Source organism: Mandrillus leucophaeus, unplaced genomic scaffold (genome assembly GCF_000951045.1).
Source record: "Mandrillus leucophaeus isolate KB7577 unplaced genomic scaffold, Mleu.le_1.0 Scaffold14, whole genome shotgun sequence".
Taxonomy (NCBI): domain Eukaryota; kingdom Metazoa; phylum Chordata; class Mammalia; order Primates; family Cercopithecidae; genus Mandrillus; species Mandrillus leucophaeus.
The window spans coordinates 6,388,800-6,415,276 of record NW_012101365.1 but is presented as its reverse complement, the minus strand read 5'-3'; the positions used below and the strand labels follow the sequence as shown (position 1 = coordinate 6,415,276).

Genomic DNA, 26,477 nt, shown 5'->3' with positions numbered 1-26,477 from the left:
AAAAAAATTAGAACAATGGAAAGAATTCCCAGACATTAAAAAACTGAATATATATAAGTAAGTAAATATATATAAGCAAAAAATGATGAAAACTATAGATTCAAGTTATCATATTAAAGTACAGAGATGAATGATACTTTCATGCCATCTACCTATGTACAAATTACTCTTCCCAGTAAATATATTTACATTTTTCTTCTGAAGTCTATAAATATGCAAACATCTGTTTTAAAGCAACAAATCAGTATTATTACCACTTGTTTTTTTAATAAAAAAAAATTTTAATATAAATGTTGACCAGGCTGGTCTTGACCTTCTGGGCTCAAGCAATCTTCCCATCTCAGCCTCGCAAAGTGCTGAGATTACAGGCATGAGCCACTGCACCCAGCCCATTATTATTCTAAACGTATATGCTGATACAAGCAGCTGCAAATATATCAGCATGTCTGATTTTCTAACAAAAAGTCAATTAACAGAAGTATATATGCTAAAGAACTATAAAGACAAAGGGCTTTTTTCCTACTAAGTTCATTTTCATAATTAAATCTGGTGGCTAATTTACACTTTTACATTGTTATGCATGGGGTTTGGAACACTGAAGAAAGGCTGGGAAAAGAAAATGATACATAAATGCAAAAAGAATCATCAGTCCTTGCCTGCATGAAATCAGCAGCAGTCACATAAACAGCTATCTCAGCCATCATTTAAATATTTCAAAGGTCAGAGGTCTCAAAAGAGTCTTTTCTGGGACTGGGTGCAATGACTCACACCTGTAATCCCAGCACTTTGGGAGGGCAAGGTGGGTGGATCACTTGAGCCCAGAAGTTCAAGACCAGCCTGAGGAACATGGCAAAACTCCGTTTCTATTAAAAATACAAAAAAGAAAAAATTAGCTGGGTGTGGTGGCTCGTGCCTGTAGTCCCAGCTACTCAGGAGGCTGAGGAGGGAGGATCACCTCAGCCTGGGAGGTTGAGGCTACAGTAAGCTGTGATCACACCACCGCACTCCAGACCGGTCGACAGAGTGAGACCCTGCCAAAAAAAAAAAAAAGTCTTTGCTGGCTAATGAAGAAAAGGGGAAGAGTTCTGGAAAGATGTCAAAAGAACATGTTTGTAAACAAACATGAATGAAATCTCAGGTAAGAACATAAAACCTCTAAGAAACATGCCTTGATAAGTCATAGGCAGAATGCAATGAATCATCTTCCTACTATACACAGGTGTCTGATATACAAAGGTCATATTCATAGGCGCATCAGCAATGGCACTTTCCAAAGTTTCTCACGTGACACAAAAGCCTTCACAGTAAGCCGATTAGCAGCTATTGAATTTAAAAACTTAGCAAAACTTTTTATGCTTTATGTCTTCAACCATATGTAAAATACATAAATCTCACCCTATTTCTCCATTTGAAATTTCTTCAGACACTTTCTAAGCATACCATCTTTCCAGGCCTTTTAGCATTCTATAGTCAAAGATGAGTAAGACACACTGTCTACCCTGGTATCATAATTTAAGAGAGAAAAAAGACACACTGAGAAACAACTAAATCCTGGACAAGAATTAAATAATAAAAGCATTAACAAAATGTTGATAAAACAGAAACGGAAGCACCTGTGGAAATCACAAAAGGGGTGGCATGAACTTTAATGGATGAATGGAAGTCTAGCAGGTCAAAAAAAGAAAACGGAAAAGGCATCAAGGCAAAATGAATAATATAAACAAAGACATGAAGGCATAAAATCTACGTTAGGTTTGAGAAACCAGGACAAGTTCAATGTGGCTGAAGCACTGGTACTAGGGGTGAGGTGGTGAGGGCAGGAAATGAGACTTTGGGAGAATCATTCAATTAACATTATTATTATTCCTATGAGAAAATATGCAGAACAGAAACAAAAAGAATAATCACCTTATGTCTTTGATAGTTGCTCGTTTTAGTGGGTCAACCTGCAGCATATGCATCAGGAGAGTGGCGACAGAACGATTGAGATATTCTGGGATATAAAAGACACCGCCTCGGATCTTCTTAAATAATGTAGGTACATGCTCATCATCAAATGGGAGGGTGCCACAAAGAAGAGCATACAAGATAACACCACAGCTCCATATGTCAACTTCAGGACCCGCGTACAATCTAAGAAAAAAGATGACGACACAAACCTGAAATGCAAGTATCACTTTTTCCCTCTCTATGTGCCCTACTTCTATATATAGGTAGTCTACATTCAGTACATATTCATTTCCAAGGTCTTTAATGAAGTCCACGGCCGCTCCCCAGTATTCAATATTTGTTCCTCAAAGAGAGTAAAGGGGCTAGCCAACTACTATTCAAATCTGCCAAGTGAATAGGGTATTTTTATTTGTCACAAATTCATTTAACTGAAACATACTAATTAAAAAATATAATACTTTCTGTGGTTGATTTTTGAGGTGAACAAAGTAGATGACCATGAACTTGAAAAAATACTATGGTGTATAGGTTAAATCTTTTTCCCAAAGAAATATTACAAGAAAGAAAATATACATATAATATACACATGTAATAGAATTTTTACCCTGGCACACCTTTAAAGAATATTTAAGGCCGGTCACGGTAGCTCACGCCTGTAATCCTAGCACTTTGAGAGGCTGAAGCGGGTGGATTGCTTGAGGCTACGAGTTTGAGGCCAGCCTGGGCAACATGGTGAAACGCTGTTTCTACTAAAAATACAAAAAATAGCCAGGGATGGTGGTGTACACCTTAGTCCCAGCTACTCAGAAGGCTGAGGTGGGAGGATCACCTGAGCCCAGGAGGTGGTACAGTGAGTTGAGATTGTGCCACTGCACTGTAGCTTAGGTGACAGAGCAAGACTCTGTCTCAAAAAATATATACATACATATATATGTGTGTGTGTGTATCTATATATATAGAGAGAGATTTAAAACATTACTTTATTAGTACTGTGTAGACAGTATCCTGTATCACATTATCCTGAGTACTTACCATTTCCACTCTCATCACCTCCTAGATCATATGACTAAAATTAGCTTTGATCCAGATAACCTATGCTTATAGTATTATTCCTTTTTTCTCTTACATTTCGACAGCATTACAATTCCCATGATAGCATATTACCATACTCAAACCTGGGTCTGTGGTAACAAAGTAAATCTCTACTATTCTAATGAAAAGAATATAATCTGTTTATATAAAAAATGGTGATTATTTTCCAAAAGAAATGGTATGAATGCCACGTGTGAGTATAAATCTAGCAGCCATGCTGGAAATCATTTGCTGTATTCTTCAAACTCCTTGCAATAGACTGAATGCTTATGTCCTCCCAAAATTCATGTGTTGAAATTCTAACCCCCAAGGAGATAGTATTAGGAGGTGGGGACTTTAGGAGGATGATTAGGTCACTAGTGCAGAGTTCTCATGAATGGGATCAGTGCCCTTATAAGAGCGACCCCAGAGAGATCCCTCGTCCCTTTCTCCATGTGAAGTTACAGTGAACATACGGTAGTCTATTAGGAAGCAGACCCTCACCAGATACCAAACCTGCTGGCACCTTGATCTTGGACTTCCCAGACTTCAGAACTGTGAGAAATAAGTTTCTGTTGTTTATAAGCCATCGACTTTATTGTATCTTTCTTATAGCAGCCCACATGGACTAAGATAATCCTGTATCTGCTATTTGCAATAATACTTTTACCATATTTTCTCTCATGGGATTCTGTTAACTTTCAAAATCACACGTTGATCACTGTAGAAAGACTTGAGTTTACCATTGCAATCTGTATAAACATTTTTATAATGTACCAATGAATAACTTACATGAGTAACTACACAATCTCTACTTATAGTTTAATTTCATGAAACAATATTGTCCCCCAAAATCTCATTCTTCCAAAGACAAAATATAAAACAATGCTCTATATACATCGGAAAATACGCAAGGTATTATTAAAGAACTATATCTAATAAATAAATAATGGCACTAGCTTAAATTTAGCAAATTCTTACTCTCTTATCTGCACTTTTGTAAAACGAAAGATATGTTAAATCGGGATCCACTTCAATTATTTTTCTAATGGGAAAACTTCGTAAGTATATAATGACATCTAAATGAAATGTTTAACATTTTTTAATATAACCATTATCCCTTTAACAACGGAAAAATAAATGAACAATTCATTTCTACCCTGTTAAAATCTTACCTTCCATAGAGAATATATTATAATTAAATGTTATCAAAATGACCTCAAGATTACAAAAAGCTTATGCTTCACTGATTATTACCTGCCTGAGATGACTTCAGGTGCTGCATAATTTGGAGATCCACAACTAGTTCTCAGAAACTCACCATCTGACATCATATTAGATAATCCTAAAAATAAAAGTAATGTTTACCTGGTGCTAGATATTTTTAAAAGTAGATAAAGTCATATAAATGAGCAAAATTTCAAGTCCTTGATCCTGCATACGTCATTGGTTTTTTTAGTGCTTAAAAAAAAAAAAAAGGCAGTGGAAAGCATTTAACTGGAAAGAGACCATCTCAGAGTGCTTACACTATAACAAAAAACTAAAGCACATCACATGTATGAGTGAAACTAAATTTCCTTTCTAAATGAAAATGTTGATTCCCATCACAAATGAGGTTATTCTGAAGCATACTGACTTTCCCAAACGTGAAAACATCAAAATATTATTTACCTTTTCCATAGTCAAAAGAATAAAATACAGACTACTACTTTTTTGCAGAAGCCTCTTTAAATTCTATAATTAGAAACCAGATGGGCCCCAACTCATAAAGAGATTATGTTTCAAAAGTTAATTTAGAAATATTTAATTCAACATAGAAAAAATAATCTATTGAACCAAAAATCTAGTTGAGCTATAGTACTAAATAAGTTTCACGATTTAGACAAGGAAGAGAAATAGAGAAAGCGATTTCCTAGTTTTTAGATTAAAGACAAGGTATAGACCACAAATAGGCAACAATAACTGGTACCTTTCTATCTCTCTCTTTAATCTCTCATTTCCTAGTCTTTTTCTCAAATATCCTATTAAGGCATCCTTTCCACATACATTTATCCCAGAAAGTGTTTGGAGTATAAAAATCACATTTTATGTGCCTTTACCTCTGACAAAAACTATTCTCTAATGAAGTTATTAGATGTTACCCTAAGGACCTCTTTGTGGATCAATTCAGAAGGGCTTTTTTCCAACTGCATGCAAATTTTCAGGTACCTCGGTTTATATGCATTCATCAGGGAAAGTGCCCATACTTTCATGAGATTTTCAAAGAAGTTTGGGACTCCTCCCCTCTCTTCAAAAAACAAACAAACAAACAAACAAACAAACAAAAAAACAGTTATGCATCATTTCCTTAGGAGAAAATGCAGATTGAATGGATTTATCTTGATGACAGCCATCTAACTTCTCTGGAGGTATCTGCATTTTTAAAGTGTATTTAAGTGAATAGAAAAAGCTACTGAGGAGATTTCAGCTAATCCCTTTCCATGGTACAGAATGTACAAGGTTGACATGGAAAGTTCTTATTTCAATGAATTGTTATGCTTTAAAAGGTAGCTAGTACATTTCTGAACAACCCTGGAGTTACATACCAAAATCAGCTATCTTGGCATTCATGTGTGCGTCCAACAGGACATTCTCTGGTTTCAGGTCTCGATGAACAACCATATGCCTATGACAGTAATCCACAGCAGATAGAATCTGTTGAAAGAGCCGCCTGGCTTCCATCTCTTCAACCTATCAAGCATAAAAGAAACTGCATTAAGAATATCTGGGGCTGGGCATGGTGGCTCACGCCTGTAATCCCAGCACTTTGGGAGACTGAGGCAGGTGGATCACCTGAGGTCAGGAGTTCGAGACCAGTCTGACCGATATGGTAAAACCCCATCTCTACTAAAAATACAAAAATTAGCCAGGCATGGTGGCATGTGCCTGTAGTCCCAGCTACTCGGGAGAGTAAGACAGGAGAATTGCTTGTACCGGGAGGCAGAGGTTGCAGTGAGCTGAGATAACGCCACTGCACTCCAGCCTGGGCAACAGAGCAAGAGTCTCTCTCAAAAAAAATAATAATAATATCTGATACATCTATTTAACAAGATTTTTAGTTTCATAATCAGGCTACATATAATTAAGCAAGCTTGAATTGTGCTGGAATTCTCAACAAATCAGACAAACCAAAAGCTTGTCAAAGCTCAACATGTCAATAGACAAGTTTTTCTTTGTTGCTAAGCACTAATATTTAAATTTCAATTAATATTATTAAATGTGCACAATGTTTTGGGGAATTGACAGTAAAACAAACTAAAGCAGGACATACGTGAAAGTGCTAAGACAAGGAAATAACTGATGTTCAACATGATTTTACGGAACAGATTTTGAAAAGCATAGGCATCGTGTTGGCAATTAAGTGGAACATGTTTTCCAAAATCAGTATTTCAAAAGGTATGCTTCTTAAGAAAGAAAATTTGTCTAATACTCTATATGTTTAGTTGAGCATTATTATAAAAGCGACTTCAACCTTGAAGATATCTTTGCATTGTGCTATTTCCCAATACTTTCTTTTTTATTAGTTTAGAGGTTTAGTGTACCAGATAGTATGTTACTCACCCGTCCATGCTTACAGATGTAGTCAAATAATTCACCTCCAGACACATATTCCATTACCATAAAAAAATCTGTTGGAGTGCTGATCACCTGGTATCTTTTTTGTTAATAAAAAAAAGTTAACGAAATATGTTACTTTAACCAAAATCAACCTGGTATATCTACTCTTGCTACAATTTTCTATTTCAATGTTTTATAATACTTTAGGCAACAAATTATATGTTATCAAAATAATCACAGAGCAATAAACATGGACCATTACAAAATTATTCTATTTCTTGAGGCTGATGGCCATTCCTTCACATTCTCCCTTTCATGTTTACATAATTTTTGAAATCTTTCCCTCTTCAACAACTAAGTTAAGCATTGATTTTTTTCCATATAAACAAAAATTTGTTTACAGTCAAAGGAGATGAGGTATCACATATTTAAAGATAAATAGAAAATATACTTGGGCCAGACATTGTGGCTCATGCCTATAATCCCAGCACTTTGGAAGGCCAAGGTGGGAGAATCACCTGAGCTCAGGGCAATGTTTTGGGGAATTGACAGTAAAACAAACTAAAACAGAATATACATGAAAGTGCTAAGAAAAGAAAATAACTGATCTTCAATTTTATGGAACCGATTTTGAAAAGCATAGGCATTATGTTGGCAGTTAAGTGGAACATATCTTCTAAAGTCAGTATTTTACCAGCCTGGGCAACATAGCAAGACCTCATTTCTGTAAAATATATATATATATTTTCCTGGACACATAATATGATACTGCAGAGATACATTCAGCAAAATCCAGAAAGTGAAAAATGACCATTTCTTCAACAAACAAAATGCAAGAAAAAAAGGCAAAGGATAAACTATATGTTAAAAGTAACACAGGAGACATATTGACCAATTATGCTGAATAGACTTATTTTGATTCTGATTCAAATAAACCAACTTAAAAAAGCATTTATGAAACAATCAGGAAAGTCTACATGCTGATTAGTGGTGGATAATGTTGTTAATTATTTTAATAAAGATGTGATAATGATACTATGTTTATGTTATTTAGAATTTAAAAAGTATTTTCTAGAGTAAATACTGAAGAGTTTACAGATTAAAAAGATAATGTTGAGATTTGCTTCAAAATAATCTGGCATAGGGGAAATGGGGGGAAACAGATAAAACAATGAATTGACTATTGTTGAAGCTGAATAAGACATACATGAGGTCGTCTCACCGCTTTACTTTTGTAAATGTTAAACAATTCCCATCATGAAAAATTAACTAACTGTGTGTGTGTGTGTGTGTGTGTGTGTGTGTGTGTGTCTGTGTCTGTGTCTGTGTCTGTGTGTCTGTGTTTCTAGGCATCCAAAGCTGGGCACATTAAAAACTAAGAAAAAAAAAATTAGCTTTATTTGATAAAAAAATTTTTTTGCCCAAAAACTACAACTTACACCCCTATACACAATTTTACCAAACCAAGTTTTGGAGACTTTAAAATTAGTTTTGTTTTTTTTTTCTTTTGTTTGAGACAGAGTCTCACTCTGCCACCCAGGTTGGAGTGCAGTGGCCATGTTCTTAGCTCACTGCAACCTCCACCTCCTGGGTTCAAGCAATTCTCTTGCCTCAACCTCCCGAGTAGCTGGGAATACAGGCATGCACCACTATGCCCGGCTAATTTTTGTATTTTTAGTAGAGATGGGGTTTCACCATGTTGGCCAGGCTGGTCTCGAATTCCTGACTTCAAGTGATCTGTCCGCCTTGGACTCCCAAAATTGCTGGGATTACAGGCATGAGCCACCGCACTTGGCCAGAAGAAATATTTTTAATGGCAATTATTAGTCTTTGGGAAGAAACATGGCAAGGTATCCTAATTTATATAAAATAAATGAATATGACTGAAGAAGAATTGAGACTATTTCAAATGAACTTTGGAAAGGTAATTACACCAAGAACTCTAGAAGAAATAGTTTCATAAAAGCTATCTTTATAAGCACCAAAGTGAATAGCGTAGGGCAGGTGCATCTGCTGTAGCACCTCACTGTAGGCTGGTCTGATTTAGTAACAATTCTCAATCACTTTTATGCTCTGTACATCCTAGATGGGGCACAAAAGAAAAGAAGTGATGACATTCTAATAAATAAATTTAGCTGCAATTTCTGAGTATATCACAGGTATTCAATAAATATTCTTGGAATGAATTATTTCATGAAACCTCTAAATCCTTAGCAGCCACTGTCTTACACTAAAAGCCAGTCTAGAGCAATGAAAACCATAACATTACTAAGCACTTACTGTCTGCCAGACATTAAGCTACTAAATGGTGACACAACATTTATTGAGTACCTACTTGTACTCGGTGAGAACAAAAGTTGGTGTCTCTACTCGTGGAGCTTACAGTTCAGCCAGAAAGACAGACATTAAATATTCTCTTCAAACACAAATATGATCTCCAGTAGCCTCTCAATTTAGAATCTTCAGAGGTTTCCCATTGCTCTTAGGTCCTGAATAAATCAGGCCCTTGCCATCTCTGTTGTTTGGTCTCACCTTTAAGTTACAACACTGAGTCACACTACATTTTTCAGTGTTAGTCATGCTGTACCTCCTCCTGCTACAGCTCCTTTGTATAAGCTGTTTTCACTGACCTGAATCCTATACTACGACCTAAGCCCTAATCATCCTTTAGATCTCAGCTTAAAAGTCACTTCCTAAGTCCAGGACTTCCTAAGTCCACCTTTTTGCACTCACAGATGCGTTCCCCTGAGCTTCAGAACACGCACCTCAGTTTGTAATTATATGTTTTTATTATTACAATAATTTGATTAATGAATGTGTATTTACTAAAGTGCCTATAACAAAGTAGGTATTTATGTAAATGTATAAATTAGCACTTTTAAATAATGTGAGTGCTTGGAGCCAAAACCAGAGTAATCTAAAACTGAAAAGTCATAGCAAAATTACAGCAAAACTTCAACCAATCAAATTTCCCATTGTCCCCCACCCCTAACCAGATGGAGTAGGGACAAAGGGAAACAAATTTCATAAGGAAGGAGTCCTAAAAAGACAGTTTTACATTAAGGATTTAGTGGAAAAGGCAAATTCCAGGATTACGTTCTAAGCCTGGCCTGAGTAAATCAAATCTCTTGTGCTCTCTAAAATACAAGTACATTGAAGCACTATAAAAAATTCAATCATGAATCATTCATACATGTCAGTATTATTTTCTTAGTACAGCAGAGAAGTAAACTAATGTACTTTAAAATTTTTTCGGAAACAGCATTTCTAATTGGTAAAAAAAAAAGAAAAAAAAATTAATTATCCAGAAAAATCCTAAGCATTTTCCAGTTGACCAAGTTATATTCATTTTTAGGCAATAGCCACATAAAATAGTATACAAAAATAAAAAAAAGAGAAATCTTTCCAAAGTTAGCCAAAAATCAACATATAGGAGTACACCTTTTTGGTGATCAAATCTATCGAGATTTTAGAACATTATTTACGTAGCTACATACACATAAGTTTTTTCTTTAGTTAGAACTCAGTTACATAGAAATGTATCAATCATGCTTGGTTCATGACACTTGTCTTCAGTAGTCCATGAATGATCTTTTATTTAATTACTATTTTTAATAATGTAATACCTACAAACCCATCACTCAGACAAAAGGCCAAGACCTTGACAACAGCTTCCATCTAATTCATACAGGGATCCACCTTCCCCATCCCATTGCTTCTCACCCAATGTAGCTGTCATCATGAAACCCCTGTTAATCCTTTCCTTCCCACCTCTTTTATTCAGTTTATATACGTACATATGCATGTGTGTATCCCCTCTCTACATATATATATTTCATATATATGAATAATTCAAATTCATATACACGTTAAACTGTTCTTTGCTTTAAAAACCAGGTATCACGCTCTATGTAATATTCCAGTAGTTATTTTATTGAGATTCATTCCTATTGTTGTGTTTGCTATAGTTATTTGATTTGACCATTGTTATAATATCCTATTGTGTTTATTCATCTACTCTACCACTAAAGACTATTTAGGTTGTCTCTACAATGTTGCTATTATTTGCTGCTGTGAACATTAATATGGTTTGTATGTTCATCCCCTCCAAATCTCATGTTGAAATGTGATTCCCAATGGTGGGCATGGGGACTGGTGGGAGGTGATTGTATCATGGGGATAGATCCATCCCTCATGAATGGTTTAGCACCATTGCCTCAGTAATAAGTGAATTCTTGCTCAGCTCCTGAGAGAGCTGCTTGTTTAAAGGAGCCTAGCTCTTCCTCCTTCCTCTCTTGCTCCCCCTCTCACCATGTGACAACCTGGCTCCCAGGTGCCTTCTGTCATGATTGTAAGCATCCTGAGACCCTTACTAGAAGTAAAAGCCAGCACCATGTTTCCTGTACAGCCTGCAGAACTGTGGGCCAATTAAGCCTCTTTTCTTTACAAATTACCCATCCTTCAGTATTCCTTTATAGTAATGTAAAAATGGACTAATACGAACATTCTTCTATATGGCAAGATTTTCTTCTTGATATATACTGATGAGTATAACTGCTGAGTCACAGTTATTGTGCACGTTCCAATTGAAAAGATAACGCCAACTGTTTTCCAAAGAAAGTTTGGCAGTGCTAAAATCTTTAGAAAACTGGTGGATTTATATATTCTCCAACACTTGCAAAACACTATATACATTTCTTCGTAGAAAATGCTGTGTCTTTTGCCCCTGTTTATTGAGTTGATAGTGCTTTTCTTATTTATGTATGGACATATGGAATAAGTCAAATTTTCTATAACATTCTAGAGTCTAAGGTAATTAATGTCTTGGTTATTAACTTTGTAAAAGTGTATGTTTTCAATCATCATTTCACATTGAATTTGGCTTTCACTTCCTCTGTAAATAAATCTGTACATATCTCCAAAGGATAACTTAAAGAATATATGTGTGTATGCATAATATGCAATATTGTTATCACGTATAAATATCAAAAATCATGAATGTCATCAAATATCCAATCAGAAGATTTAATTATACAAACGCAATCAATATATTGTAATTGGTTGATTTGTCTCTTACGTCTCTTCAAATTCATAGGTTACTCCTCCAACTCTGTTGTTTGTTTTTCTTACATTCTTTTGTTGAAGAAACCAGTTAGTCTATGCTAAAGAGGATTCCACAGTATCAATGTTGTTTTTCCATCCTTTATAGCAGCAATAATGCACAATTTCTAACCCACTCTTAAATCTAGAAATGTGATCAGATTTCAGTCTCATTTTTGCAATTTTTGTTTTCATTTGAAAGACTAGGTAGTGTAGTGTACCTCTAGCCAAAGGCATATAATGTGTCTCTTTTTCTGATACAGTGGAAGGCACTGTTGATTAGAGCCTAGATGCATTAATTCACATTAATTTAATGATATTTTAAATGCTGGCAAATTTGCATAGTCTAGTAATGAATGAACTCTGATCTAAAAGAAATTCTTACCCAAAACTTCCTCCCTCAAAAATCTCATTGTCTTTGAAGTGCAGGCCATCAGATAATGCCTTCTAATACCTTTTCACATTATAGTCATCAGTCAATCTTCTTACTAACTCCTTCTCATTCTGAATTAATGTATTTTTCCCCATTGCTACCACAGTCACTGTTTTAGGTATAAGTCATATCTTATAGATAATCTGTGATGTAAACAGACATGTTAACATCATGGTGCTCTAGAGTTCAGTCTTTGAACTTCTTGTTTATCTGTACTCATATCTTTAGTAATTGCATCCAGTCTTAAGGCTTTAAATATCTTAACATATGGCCTTTAAGTTCTTTGAATGCCTCATTTCTAATTATCTTTTCTTCCACCACACATAGCCAACCACTCCGTGGTCATATACTTTCGAAGACTAACTCCTCCGATTATGCACTGGATTGTCTCCCACACCTACGAAGGGACGTGGCTTCTATAATTAGCCTCTCTTTCTTCTGTATCCATTCCTTCCTCTTGACTGAATCACTCCTTTTGGCATACCAACATTCTATAATATCTCCTATTTTAAAAAGCTAACCTTGTTTAGACTCCACATTCTCTTCTGGTTACCACTCCTATGTCTCTCCTCTCCTGCCTATAGTTACTATCTCCCCTTTTTTATCTCATAGGGCCTCTTAAACCCTTTACATGAGGTTTTTGCCCTCATCATTCCAATAAATTGGTTCTTTTCAAAGACAACAGCAACCTCCACGTTGCCAAATCTAACAGTCAATTCTCAGTGCTAATCTTACCTCAATATTCACCAGTAAAAGGGACAGTCGGTGATCTTTCCTGAAACACTTTCTTCTTGTGGCTTCAAGATACCCGATTCCCCTAATTTTCCTCCCACCTCACTGACTATTTTCATTCTCTTTTACTGGTTCCTCCTCATTTTTCAGACATTTTAACAGACATGTTAGTGTTATAGTGTTCTAGAGCTCAGTCTTTGGACTTCTTGTTTATCCATACTCACAACCTTGGCGATTTCATCCAGTCTTAGAGCTTTAAATATCTTAAATACAGTCTGTCTGCTGATGGCTTCCAAATTTATCTCTCTAGCTTACACCTCTCCCCTGAACTCCAGATTCACTTATTCAACAGCCTACTTACATCTCTATTTGGATGCCTAATAAGCATTTCAACTTCATAAAACCAAAATTAAATTGTTGAAACCACCCCCCTAACATCCCACCTCAAACCTGTTCCTCCTACAATCTTCCCCACTTCAGTTACTGGCAACTCCATCCTTGTTTTTTTGCCGAGGCCAGATGCCTTGGAGTCATCCTTAACTTCTTTCCTCTCAGAACTCACATTTTATCTGTTAGCAAATGCTGTTGACTCTACCTTGAAAGTACATACAAAACAAGGTTAATTCTCAACACTTCTACACTATGCTCTATTCCAAGCCAACATCATCTTTTACACAGATTACTGCAATTGATTCCTAATTGGTTTCCCTGCTTCAACTCTTGCTCACCTATAGTCTAAACGTAAGTCAGATCACATCACACCTCTAATCAAAGCCTTCCAATGGATTCCCATCTTACACAAGAGTAAAAGCCAAAGTCCTTACAATGACCTATAATGCCCTGCACAACTTGGCTTTATGTCTCTGACCTCATGTGTTATTCTAATCCTCCTAGATCGTTCTGCTTCCTTGATCTCTGGCCTGCAGGAATTTCTACTTTCCTTTGTGTTTGCTCTTCCTTCTATATGTAACATTCCCCCTGCAGATATCTACATGGCATATCCCCTCACCTCTTCACTGTCTAACATATGACATAAAATGGCACATTTATTGTCTTTCCCCACCACCCTTCCACCACACACTAATACAATCTCCATAATAGCAAGGATTTTGTTGTTGTTGCCTTTTTGTCTGCTGCTATATCCCTAGTGCCTAAATGGTGTCATTTGTTGAATGAATGGATCAACCAACAACCTGCCTTTCTGGCCTTATTTTTCCACTTCCCTATATATACTCTGTGCACCAGACTGTTTGTTCCCAATACACCATATTCCTTACACTTTCATTCTTTTGTTCTTGCTTGGACTCCTAGAGCCATCAGAACCTTGTTCAAACGTCACCTCTTTACGGAGCTACAAGTAATTATTGAATACCTACTACTGTGCTAGTTGCTGGAGAGATAAAGATGATATATGATATCTCCATTTACATGTTTAATGGATTCTTAGCTTAACATGGCCAAAACAGTATCCTTAATGTTCACCTCTCTCTAATGTTTCTTTTCCATTCTCCCCATCTCAAAAAATGACACCACTATCACTACCTAGTTGGTCAAGCCAAAACCCAAAATCCCAGTTGCTTAAGCCAAAAACAAAACAAAACAAAACAAAATCCTTTATTTCTCCTCCTCATCTAACCCATCAGTAATTCATTAATTCTCCCTTCAAAATACATATCAAATCCATCAGTTTCTCGCCATCTAGACCAGGGCTGTTGAACACAACTTCCTACAATGATAGAAATGTTTTTTATCTGGTCTGTCCAACACAGTGGTCACTAAACACATGTGGCTATTAAGTACTTGAAATGTGGCCAGTGTGACCAGACAACTAAATTTTTCATTTTAATTAATTTAAATTTACACAGCCACATAGGGCCAGCAGCTACTGTATCAGCCAACACAAATCTAGATTATCGTTTTGATTAAAGCCACCATAATCTCCCAGGTAGACTACAGCAATAGCTTCCCAACTGGTCTGTCTGCTTCTACTTCTGCCACCATACCCATTCTATACTATACTCATCTCATGTTACTTCTCCACCTCTCCAAAAGTTCCCATTTAGAACACAATCAAATCTCTTAGCAAGGCCTTCAAATCCCTTTGTTATCTGGTCCCCATCTACTCTTAAAACTCCCGAACTACTTCTCTTCTCCTCACTCCACTCCTGAGATTACATAATCTTCCTTTGTCTACAACACTTGAAGTTTGTTTCATTTCTTTGATGTTGCTCTTCCCCTTCCTTTGAAAACACTCTGTCCCCAGATTTTCAAACGTCCAGATCTTTATCATCCTTTAGGTCTTAGGTCAAACCTATCTTCTTAGTGAGGCTTCCTCACACCTAACCTAAATCAGCCCTTCTTCTTTCCTAGTCACATTCTGTGACGGCATCATATTTCATTCTCATAGCACTTATCTTTGCCTAAAATGATCTTGTTAATTTGTTTACTTACTGTCCAGAACATAAAAACACAAGAAAGAGATGTTGTTTTTCATGATTATATCCCCTATGCCTAGAACTGCACCCATCCCGTAGTAGGTGCTCGATAAAAATTTGAATTAAAAAAAAAAAAAGCCTAATTCCTGCTCCTAAGTACTTCAGTCTTGTGGGAAATACCAATAAGAAAATGTGCAATTACAACACAACTTAAGGGCTTTGGAAAAGGTGAACATTGAGTGCTTTGGGAGCAAAGAGGAGTTAGAGCCTAACCTAGTCTTAGTGAGTAAAGTAGGTTTTCAGGGGTACAGTTGATCCTCAGACAGTGTGGGGGTTAGGGTGTCAACCCCTGTGCACTCGAAAATTCATGTTTAACCTTTGACTCCCCCTAAACTTAAATACTAATAGCCTACTGTTGAGCAGAAGTCTTAGAGATAGCATAAATAATTAACACATATTTCACATGTTAAATGTATTATATACTGTATTCTTACAATAAAGTAAGCTAGAGACAAGAAAATGTTATTAGGAACATCATAAGGAAGAGAAAATATACTGACTACTCATTAAGTGGAAATGGATCACCATCAAGGCCTTTATCCTCATCATCTTCATATTGAGTAGACTGAGGAGGAAGAGGAAGGGGAGGGGTTGGTCTTGCTGTCTCAGGGCAGCAAAGGCGGCATAAAATCCAAGCATAAGTAGACCAATGTGGTTCAAACCCATACTGTTCAAGGGTCAAATGTAATTGCACTTAAAAGACAAGTCGGAATTGGCAGCCTAGGGAAAGAGAGATGTGGATAAAGTATTCCAAGCAGAGGAAACAGCTGAAGTACAAGAAGCAAGATGGTAACTTGACAGATCAAAGAAAAATGGATAAATTCAGAGGACACTTAGGGAAAAAAAAAGTACAGACCTTAATGATTTATTGTATGTAAGAAATGAGGGAAAAGAAGAAATTAAAGATTTTGCCCAAGTTTGGGGCTTAGGAAACTGCATGAATGGTATTTTCATTTACCTCCCCTCCACTCTCCCACCCCTAAAAATACAGAGGAGTAAGTTGGAAGAGAGAGAAACGTTTAGCTTCAGGTGATTCTGTGACTTTAGAATGTGAACATCTGATAAACAATTTGATACATGTGCTCAGAAATCCAGAGAAATAAAAGGGCCAGAAATCATCAAGATTTGGAAGTCTTCAGCATAGAGATAGCAAACGGCATCATGGTAGTAGATGAAATCATCAAAAGAGGGTTCACTAAGAAAATTGCAGTAGCTCGGTATACTTGACTGCATCAATACTTAACAGCCAGGAAGATAAAGAGGGGCCCATAAAAGAAAGTTTTCAGAATAAACAAGAATGAAAAAAAGAAAACAGAAGCCTGAGGTGTCATGGAAACCTAGAGACATTTCAAGGTGGTGCTGGCAGTTAATGATGTTAAAAAGCTGGCCATACATTAAATAAGATAGACTAAAAAGAATTAGACAGGCCGGGTACGGTGGCTCACGCCCGTAATCCCAGCACTTTAGGAGGCCAAGGTGGGCATATCACGGAGACAAGAGATCGAGGCCATCGTGGCCAACATGGTGAAACCCTGTCTCTACTAAAAATACAAAAATTAGCTGGGCATGGTGGCGGTTGCCTGTGGTCCCAGCTACTCAGGAGGCTGAGGCTGGAGAATCACTTGAACACAGGAGGCGGAGGTTACAGTGAGCTAAGATTGCGCCATTGCATGCCAGCCTGGGCGACAGAGCGAGACTCTGTCTCAAAAAAACAAACAAGCAAACAAACAAACAAAAAAGAATTAGACAAAATCAAATCATCTCTACCAGACTAGCAAGCATTCATCTTTTGACCAAGTAAAATCAAGTTGCATTAAGAACTATGGAGGAAAGAAAAAAAAAGGAAAGAATCAATTCAACAAATTCTACTTCATGGGAAAGTCTGGATTTTTCTTTAAATCCTGTTTGCTCCTTTTAATTTTCTACCAGTGGGTTTTAGGTTATTCATTTGTAATTTTTTTTCAATTTGGGTTAATAAAGAAATCATGCAATAAATATCCTTCATTCTTCACATTCAGTGCCCAAACTTTCCTGCTAATTCCAGAGTTCCATTTTTGCAATAAGGAAACTATTCCTGACAGTCCAAGGCTACACAAAAGAAAACCACGGAAAGGATAAGGTTGCTCTCTCTGTTTAAATCACTAACACTGTTAGAGACTACGTCAATAAGCTTGTACGGTAGCAAAAATACATGAGTGGGTTTTTTTTGTTTGTTTGTTTTTTGTTTTAAGATCAGACCTACAATTAAAGAGGCAATGTAGCTGAATGAATTAATCTTAAGGCTGGAAGCCAAAAGTTTTAAACTGCAAATTCACCTCTACCAATTACTTTCTGATCAACTCTGACAATCTTCTATAATTCCTTCAGAAAATAGCAAACAATTAAATAATCCTGTATCAGAATGAGACAGCCAAACAAAAATAAAATGATTGAAAGTAAATAAAGAAATGGAGGCAAGAAAACACTGATAAATATGACATCACAAATAAATCTTTGGGCCTGGGTGCAGTGGCTCAAGCCTGTAATCTCAGCACTTTGGGAGGCTGAGACAGGCTGATGGTTTTGAGCTTAGGAGGTCGAGACCAGCCTGGCAAAATGGCGGAGAGCCTGTCTCTACAAAAAATACAAAATTAGCAGGGTGTGGTGGCACATGCCTGTAGTCTCAGCTACTTGGAAGGCTGAGGCATGAGAATCATTTGAAACTGGGAGGAGAAGGTTGCAGTGAGCCAAGATTGCACCATTGCACTCCAGGCTGGGCAACAGAGCTAGACTCTGTTTTTTTAAAAAAAAAAAGGAAAAGAAGCCTTAGAATCCTCATGACAACTGCAACTGCTTATCTATAAAATCTGATTTGTGCTTTTAGGAACTGTAGAGATAGTAGGACTCATACCCAAATGGGTAAAATTTCCTCAAAGTCTTTCAGGGTTGGCATTGTAAAAGTGATGAGGTCAAGGTGTAAGGCAAATATGGAAAGATCTTTCCCTTCTCCACTTTCTTTCTAGCATATGACACTTTTAGTCTGGCCATTTCAGCTTTCTTTTCTCATAGGAAGTGGACACTCAGTGGGGAAGAGCAAAGAGATTTAGCTTAGATGTTACCCAGTAACTAGAACAAAGTCATTAATAATATGGAGGTGAAGTCAGAGATGAACTGTTTCAGTTAAGTGAAAACCATTTGGAATAATGAAAGAGGACTGGAATTAGTTTGTAAATAGCTAATTCCTGCTCTGGGCCAATGCTCATCAAATACTAGGGATTATACCAGTGCCAGCACATTTAATCCTCAAATGAGGCATCCCATTTTCAAGTCAAAGAAACAAAGGATAGGAGAGGTGAGTCACCAAGATCCTGGGGGAATTTTAATTCTTATGATAATCTTTAAAAACCTCCATATACATACTCTGGACCATCTAATACATAGGTCCTGGATGATAACCTTATAATCAAGTACTGCCATGCAATTTCAGGGACCTCATTTTTTTGTTTGTTTGTTTGTTTATGTTTATGACTAAGTGAACTTCAAGTGAAGATCATATGACATCAAAGCTTACTCTAAGAACGAAGGTTTCATAGCAGTGAGGTGAGAACTGAGTCATCACCGGTCATCCACACCAATCCCATAAAAGCCTGCTCTGAACAGTCAGTGGCATACTCATGCTGCCCATAAGATGCACCGCATGGGTCCGTTCATTAAAAATACCAAATCGCCATAGTTCACTAACGATAAGTACAGCAGTAAAGACTAAATGAATGTTCCAAATCTCAACAATAACTGGACCAGCCATTTATTTAAGGATTTCAACAATGATGCTGTATTAGTTTCCCATTGCTGCCATACTTCAAACTCAGTGGCTTTAAACAACACAAATGTATTATCTTACAGTTCTTTATCCTAAAATCTTGACATATGTCTCAGTGGGCTAAAATCAAGGTGTCAGCACAGCTGTGTTGCCTTCTGAAGGCTCTGGGGCAGAATTTCTTTGCATTTCCCAGCTTGTAGAGACTGCCTGCATTCATTGACTCATGCTCCCTTTTCTCCATCTTCAAAGGCAGCAACGGCCAGTTGAGTGCTTCTCACATTTTATCATTCTGATGTTGTTTCCAAGTTCAGACCTTTTTCTCTGACTCTTTTCTTCTACTCTTCTCTACTTTTAAGAACCACTGTGTTAATATTGAGCCCACCTACATGATCCAGGATCATCTCCCTAGCTTAAGGTCAGCTGCTTAGCAACGTTACCCTTTGCCATGCAACCTAACATATTCACAAATTCTGGGAATTAGGAAATAGATATGGGGGGTGGGTATTATTCTGCTTACCACACTTACATGCTACTCTTGTCATCAAGTAAACAACATAATTCCACAGGGTTATCAAGTTGTTCACATTAATGCTGACATTCAAAGATTGCTCACTGACAAAGGTCAGCCTAAATATAATGTCTGATTTTAATGAACTAGCAAATAACATCTCAGAGATATTAATACTGTTTTTATTTATTTATTTTTGAGATGGAGTCTTGCTCAGTCGCCCAGGTTAAGAGTGCAGTGGCGCGATCTCAGCTCACTGCAAGCTCCACCTCCCGGGTTCACGCCATTCTCCTGCCTCAGCCTCCGGAGTAGCAGGAACTACAGGCGCCTGCCACCACGCCCGGCTAATTTTTTTGTATTTTTAGTAGAGACGAGATTTCACTGTGTTAGCCAGGATGGTCTCGATCTCCTGACCTTGTGATCTGCCCGTTTCGGCCTCCTAAAGTGCTGGGATTACAGGCGTGAGCCACCGCGCCCAGCCTAATTCTGCTTTTTTAATAGTAGATTTGTGTGAACACGCTTTCTCTGTACCAATCTTATTTGACTCACAATATAAATTTAGTATTTGATCTCCTCCTACTGTTTCCACTATTAAACTCTCTAACAATGATTTGGTTGTTATGAAACACTATTATTTGTCACATTATACTATTGATACTGCTTTGAATTCCATTGATTCCAGTGTGGGTTTTTTTGTATTTAAATTGTGAATTTCTTTTGGTTTCATAGTTGCATTCAAACTATATACATATAAAGTTTATACGTAGGGCTTTGTTTCTTAAGTAATGGTATGTTAAAAATAAGTCAAAATCGGGGATCCATAAATTTCTTTTTTCTTTAAAAGGAATTTATATAACTCTCAGTTTTAAGAAAAACTGGAGTGCTAGAGCATTAACAGCATGGCATTTGGAATCAGGTTTGACATCAACCAGCAGCTCTGTGACTTACTAGGTGTGTGGCCTTGGATAAGCTGCTATTACTTCTTAGATAATGCAGTTTCCTTGACTATAAAGTAAGCCTACTTTAGACACTGATCACGAAGATAACATTAAATTAAAGATGTAAAATGCTCCATACATTCAGCAGAACCTTGACCAAAAAGAAAAAAAAAAAAAAATGCTTGGTACAGTTCTGGACCACTACCAGGTACTCAATAAGTAAGAGCAATACTTATCTTATAAAACTGTATCCAAGCTTGAAGATAAATGAGACAGTTGTTAGCGTCTAGCACGTTACATTTTCTCAACAAACATTAAACTGCAACTTTAAATGATTGAAAGAAACACAATATTGCACAATTAATATTTATATTTTCTAGGGTCTAGTCAATTTTAAAATAATTATTTATCTTTGAATTAATTATCTTATTTATCTCTATATTTACCTGACTTTTAAGTTTGTAATTTATTCCAAGGGGAAAAAAACACATTTGCCTTCCTAAAAGCTTTATGATTACAGTACTACTTTCAGTTCTACAAGTAACATACTATGTGAAATAATCTTTGACATATACTTTCCAACTTTCCAAAGAAAAAAATACCCTGATATGTTAGTGAAAATTGACTAGATAAAAATTATAAAAATGAATCTAGAAATGTCAAAACCCTGAATGACATTTAAAGTTGGATAAGAACCAACTTCTAAGGCTTCATTCATCACTTGAGAAGAGTACCAATTTAGAAACAATGTCTGTTCATTCTAACCAAGAGTGTGCAAAAAAAGGACTCATAAAGGTTAAATGAATTAACACTTGCTGAACATGAACATGAAAAAACATCTTTGTAAAAGGTTAACAATAAACAATCATTATAAAATTCCTAAAAAACATTTTAAGACAGGTGTCTCTTTGGCATTATCAGATACAAAAATACTTACAGTTTGATAATATGAGGATGACGAAAGAGTTTTAGATTTTGAATTTCTCGCTTTATTTTTCCAACAACATCTAAACTGCGAATCTTCTGTCTATTTAAGATTTTAACTGCCACTTTATGGCCTGTTAATTGATGTTCTCCAACTAAAGGAAAGAAAAAGGAAAAAAATGTGCTGTTATGTCAACATAATCATTTATTCATGCTTCCTTCCATTGTGCCCTAAACTTCACTACTTATATATACCATGTTTATATCACTTGTTGTACAAAACTACAGTTCCTTTTACTTCTATTTCTTCTATTAGAGTATGCACTCTTTGAGGACAGAAATTGTATCTTAGTCATGTCTGTATCTTTTGCACCTAATAGAGATGCTCATATTTGTGGAATGTTTGTGAAAATGATTACTGAATTCTATATTCTTACTAAAAATATAATCAACTTTAGAACATTGTTTGGACAGGAGAGAACTCACTGTTTCATTAATCTCTTTGTTTCTCTTCTTCTGTTTAATGCTAGTCATTGTATTATAGAAGAATACATAGTGTAATAAATCAAAAATTCAGAATTATTACTATTTCAACAGAAAATTCACACATGGCCCTTTTTTGTGCCTTTTTCATAAAGTCCTCTTATTTTCCACCTATTTGATGGGATCTCTATCTCTTTCAAACTGTTATAGTATGTTTATAAAACTCATGTGCCATTTACCATTTTTAATCTATTATAAACATTTGCGTTTGTGACAAATCACGTGACCTGAGCTATTAGCTCATACTCTCCTTGGACAAGATGACCAGTGCTCATCTGAATCTCTCAGGAAGGGTATGTGCACAGTGCTTTGTACACAGAGGTGCTAAATCAATATATTCTATGTTAAATATAGTCCTTCTGCTTTTTCATATAACACATTCATGGCATCCACACTACCAGTGATATCTTTAAATACCGTTCAGGTGAAAAATCCCTCAGTCAGGGAACAAATTTGTCAGCTACCTCTCCCACTTTCCTCAATTCTATTCTAAACTTTCACCATTCTTCTCAAAACATGTATCTAACTCTCCTTTCAGTGACAAACACCCTTTTTATTTCTTTAGAGAACATGAAGTCATTCGGAGTGACTTTCCCTTTTTATTTATTTATTTTGAGACAGGGTAATGTTTTGTTATCCAGGCTGGAATGCAGTGGTGTGAACATAGCTCACTGCAGCCTCAGCTTCCTGGGCTCAAGTGATCCTTCTGCCTCAGCTTCCCTAATAGCTAGGACTATGAGAATGTGCCAGCATCCCCAGCTGGTTTTTCTTTAAATCTTTGTAGAGATGGGGTCTTACTATGCTGCTCAGGCTGGTCTTGAACTCCTGGGCTCAAGTGATCCTCCCAAAGTGCAGGAATTACAGGTGAACTCCAGTTCCCTCTCTTAAAGGCTTACTTCTATCCACATCCCTCCTCCTATTCAAAGCCAATCTCATCAAATTTGGCCTTGAACCTATCTTTTCTACACTCTCTTCACATTCAACCTTTTCTCTTTTCTAATAGCTATTTCTCTTAAGCCTATCCAAATCATATACCCTCCAAAACTTTTCCATTGATCCTGTATCTTCCTCTAGTTTCCAATTTGTCTCATTAAAATTTCTCAAAAGAGTAGTTACAGTAATTACATTTATTGCCTTCTTTTCCTCCCTTATCACCATCCCTAAATTCACAGCTATCTGGTTTCCACCTCCACTCTACGGATACCAAACGGTCACAAAATACCCTTTAATTAGCAAGCCATGGATACTTTTCAGTTCTCAGATTACTTTAATCTCTGTTTCATCAGACACCGTAACTCTTTTTGGTGGTATTTCTCTCTCCTGTTTCTCCTACTAACTTTCAGATGGTTTCCTTTATGTCCTCTGCCTGTTCTTTGAAGGTTAGTGTCCCCAGGTTTCAAACCTAGGCCCAAGGTAGACCCTTATGTTATGTCATTCATCTCCCATAGTTTTAATTATCACCCATATGCCAGTGACCTCTGTCCCTCCTTTAAATTCATATTTCAAGATTAATATCCCACAAACAACTCAAGTTCAACACATTCTAAACTAAATTCAAGGGCCGGGCATGACAGCTCATGCCTGTAATCCCAGCACTTTGGGAGGCCGAGGCAGGTGGTTCACTTGAGCCCAGGACTTCGAGACCAGCCTGGGCAACATGGCGAAACCCCATCTCTACTAAAAATAAAAAAGTAGCTGGGTGTGGTGGCACATGTCTGTAGTCCCAGCTACTTAGGAGGGTGAGGCAGGAGGATCCCTTGAACCTGGGAGGCAGAGGTTGCAGTAACCCAAGGTGGTGCCACTGCAATACAGCGTGGGTGACACAGTGAGACCCTGTCTCTAAAAAAAACTGTAAAACCAAAACCAAAACAAAAAAACCACATTCAACATTCTCCTCCTCTTCCTCACCAAACCTGCATCTTCTATTTCACTTGGTATCACATAGCGTATGTGCTACAAATGAAAAAGTCAACTGATATAATCTCCTAAATATTTCTTGGAGTCATATTTTAACTCATTTTGAAGAAAACATTAATAATGATGACAAAAGTGACCATTAATGACATTTATTGTTTATTATGTACTAAGCTTTATTCTAAGTGCTAGGTGCCCTGCTCTCTCAACCCTACCACAACTCTATGAAGTATTATTACCCTCCAGTGTATAGATGAGGCACAGAGAAGCTAAATAAGTCACCTGAGGTCACAAAGTAAGTGATGGCACAAAATCTGACCTGGGCTATCTGACTTCAGAGCCAGCATAACTGCCACACAGTAATACCCTCAGTCAGAGTACTCCAAACATGTAATGCAATGACTTAGGAAGAACTGAGTTTCTGTCGCTGGAGATTATTTTTATCTTAATAACTTTTGCAAACTGTAAATTATGTCAAAAAATTTAATGAAGCTTGAAAGTTACTTTCTCAGCATATAAAACAAACAAAGTGAGACAAATCAAGTTCAAACAATATAACTTACTAACATTCCAAAATATGTTTCCAGGACTCCAGAAACACCTTATCGATTTCTAGGAACTTTCTATTCAATTAAAATAAGCTAAATGGTTTCTTGATGCCTGAGTAGTTTATTACTCATCTTTGGGAATTTTATAATACTCAAACACCTTGCCAGGGTGGTCTAACAAATACGTCTCTCTCCTCAAATCCCCGATAGCCTCAATGAAATAACTAGCACTGAAATCCCTACAATGGGTGTTTAGCCTTTTTTGCCTAATAATGCCATAATTGGTACTTAACCATAATTAAATCCAAACCTAACCACATTCCACCTGAAAGCTGAATGAATGTTCCTGAAAATCTTGTAATAAATACAGATTTAAGGTCAAGAATTTCTTCTATGTATATTATAGATATAAACTTTTGTTTGTGTAAATCGAAACAAAAGAAATTAAAAGAAAAGGCTTGGATGCCTCAAGGTTTTATTACCATTCATTTATTCAATCTAAAAACATTTGCCAAGCATATGCAAGAAATGGTCATCATAGACACATGAGAAGAGATTTTTAAATACACCTCCAAGTTTTTTGGAGGGCGGGGGACAGCAATAAATAAACTGAAATGAATCTTGGACAGTATTACATCTGCCTGAAGACTGTCAGATATACCATATTTGTAAAGAGTAGATGAGAAAAAAATTATAAAAACATCAATAATAAATAATCTTGCCATAATTTATCTTCTATATATGTAAATATCCAGATCAATACCTACTTTGACAGGAGCAATTAGAAACATTCATCCGTTGAACAACGATTTAATGAAGGGGTACTCAAGTAAGTAGCTGTACTAATTACATTACACTGCTGGTTGTCCCCCAATATCTTCTGCATCTTTCTTTCTCCCATACATGAAACTCCCAAATTACAACTGAGTACATGGCTACCCAGTGTACACCCTGCTTCTTAGCCTCTCTTGCAACTATTAATAGATGCGGCCACATGAATATGTTCCAGCCAGTGAGATATAAAGCAGAAATATCCCTAACAACTTCGTCCTCATCCCTTCCTTCATCCTGAAGCCTGGAATATCAAAGCCACCATTTTGCACCTCGAGACCAGACTTAAGAAGGGGAGAGCAACAAGAAAGAGAAAACCATATTTTTGACACCATCAGACATGACAACAGTTTACATCACCTGCTCAGACTTTTACAAGACAGCAAAATATTTCTATTTGTTTAAGCCACTCTTATTTTGGATATTTTTGTCACTCAAGGCTGAATCTAAATAACACACTATTTAGAATATTTTAAAACTCAAAACGTTTGGAATCTACTTCAAATTTCCACTTTTGCTGAATAATCATATATGAGTTGATGGAAATGAATTATAATTTACAGTCCACACAATTTTTTGGATTAAAAAGTTAAAGACCTCTACAAAATTATCACCCATTAGTGGGTTCATTTTGTTTTTCCTAAATTTTAGCCAAAATATACAAAATACTCTTTAAAGCTATGGAATTTTAAGGGGGGAAAAATCCACACTCACCCAAACTATGCCTTTTATATTTTACGTTTGATAAGGTGAAGCGTTGTCACACAGAAGGAATTAAACTGATTTATGTTGTTTGTTCCAGAAGGCAGAACTGGGAATAGTCGATAGACTCTCCTTCAACTAACAGACTTGTCTGATCCATGAAGACTCCCCTAAACTTCCTTTTCACCACTCTGGTCTATACTGAAAATTTCAGTTTTTAAAGGTAACTACTATATACTGAATATACTTTTTTTCCACCAGATGTATAACACAAACATTTACTTGATTCTCAGTTCAAATATGTTCCAGCCAGTGAGATATAAAGCAGAAATATCCCTAACAACTTCGTCCTCATCCCTTCCTTCATCCTGAAGCCTGGAATATCAAAGCCA

At 36.5% G+C, this 26,477-nt stretch overlaps 1 protein-coding gene across 1 annotated transcript in view; it reads right to left on the bottom strand.

Moving 5' to 3' along the window:
* PRKAA2 (protein kinase, AMP-activated, alpha 2 catalytic subunit) overlaps positions 1-26,477 on the bottom strand; it is a 47,757-nt gene that overhangs the window by 11,636 nt on the left and 9,644 nt on the right. Inside the window, exons 2-6 of the mRNA XM_011973888.1 lie at positions 21,561-21,702; positions 6,622-6,715; positions 5,607-5,751; positions 4,279-4,366; positions 1,909-2,133 (exon numbers count right to left, since the gene is read on the bottom strand). Coding sequence (XP_011829278.1) covers positions 1,909-2,133; positions 4,279-4,366; positions 5,607-5,751; positions 6,622-6,715; positions 21,561-21,702 — 694 coding nt within the window. The remainder of the gene's footprint in view (positions 1-1,908; positions 2,134-4,278; positions 4,367-5,606; positions 5,752-6,621; positions 6,716-21,560; positions 21,703-26,477) is intronic.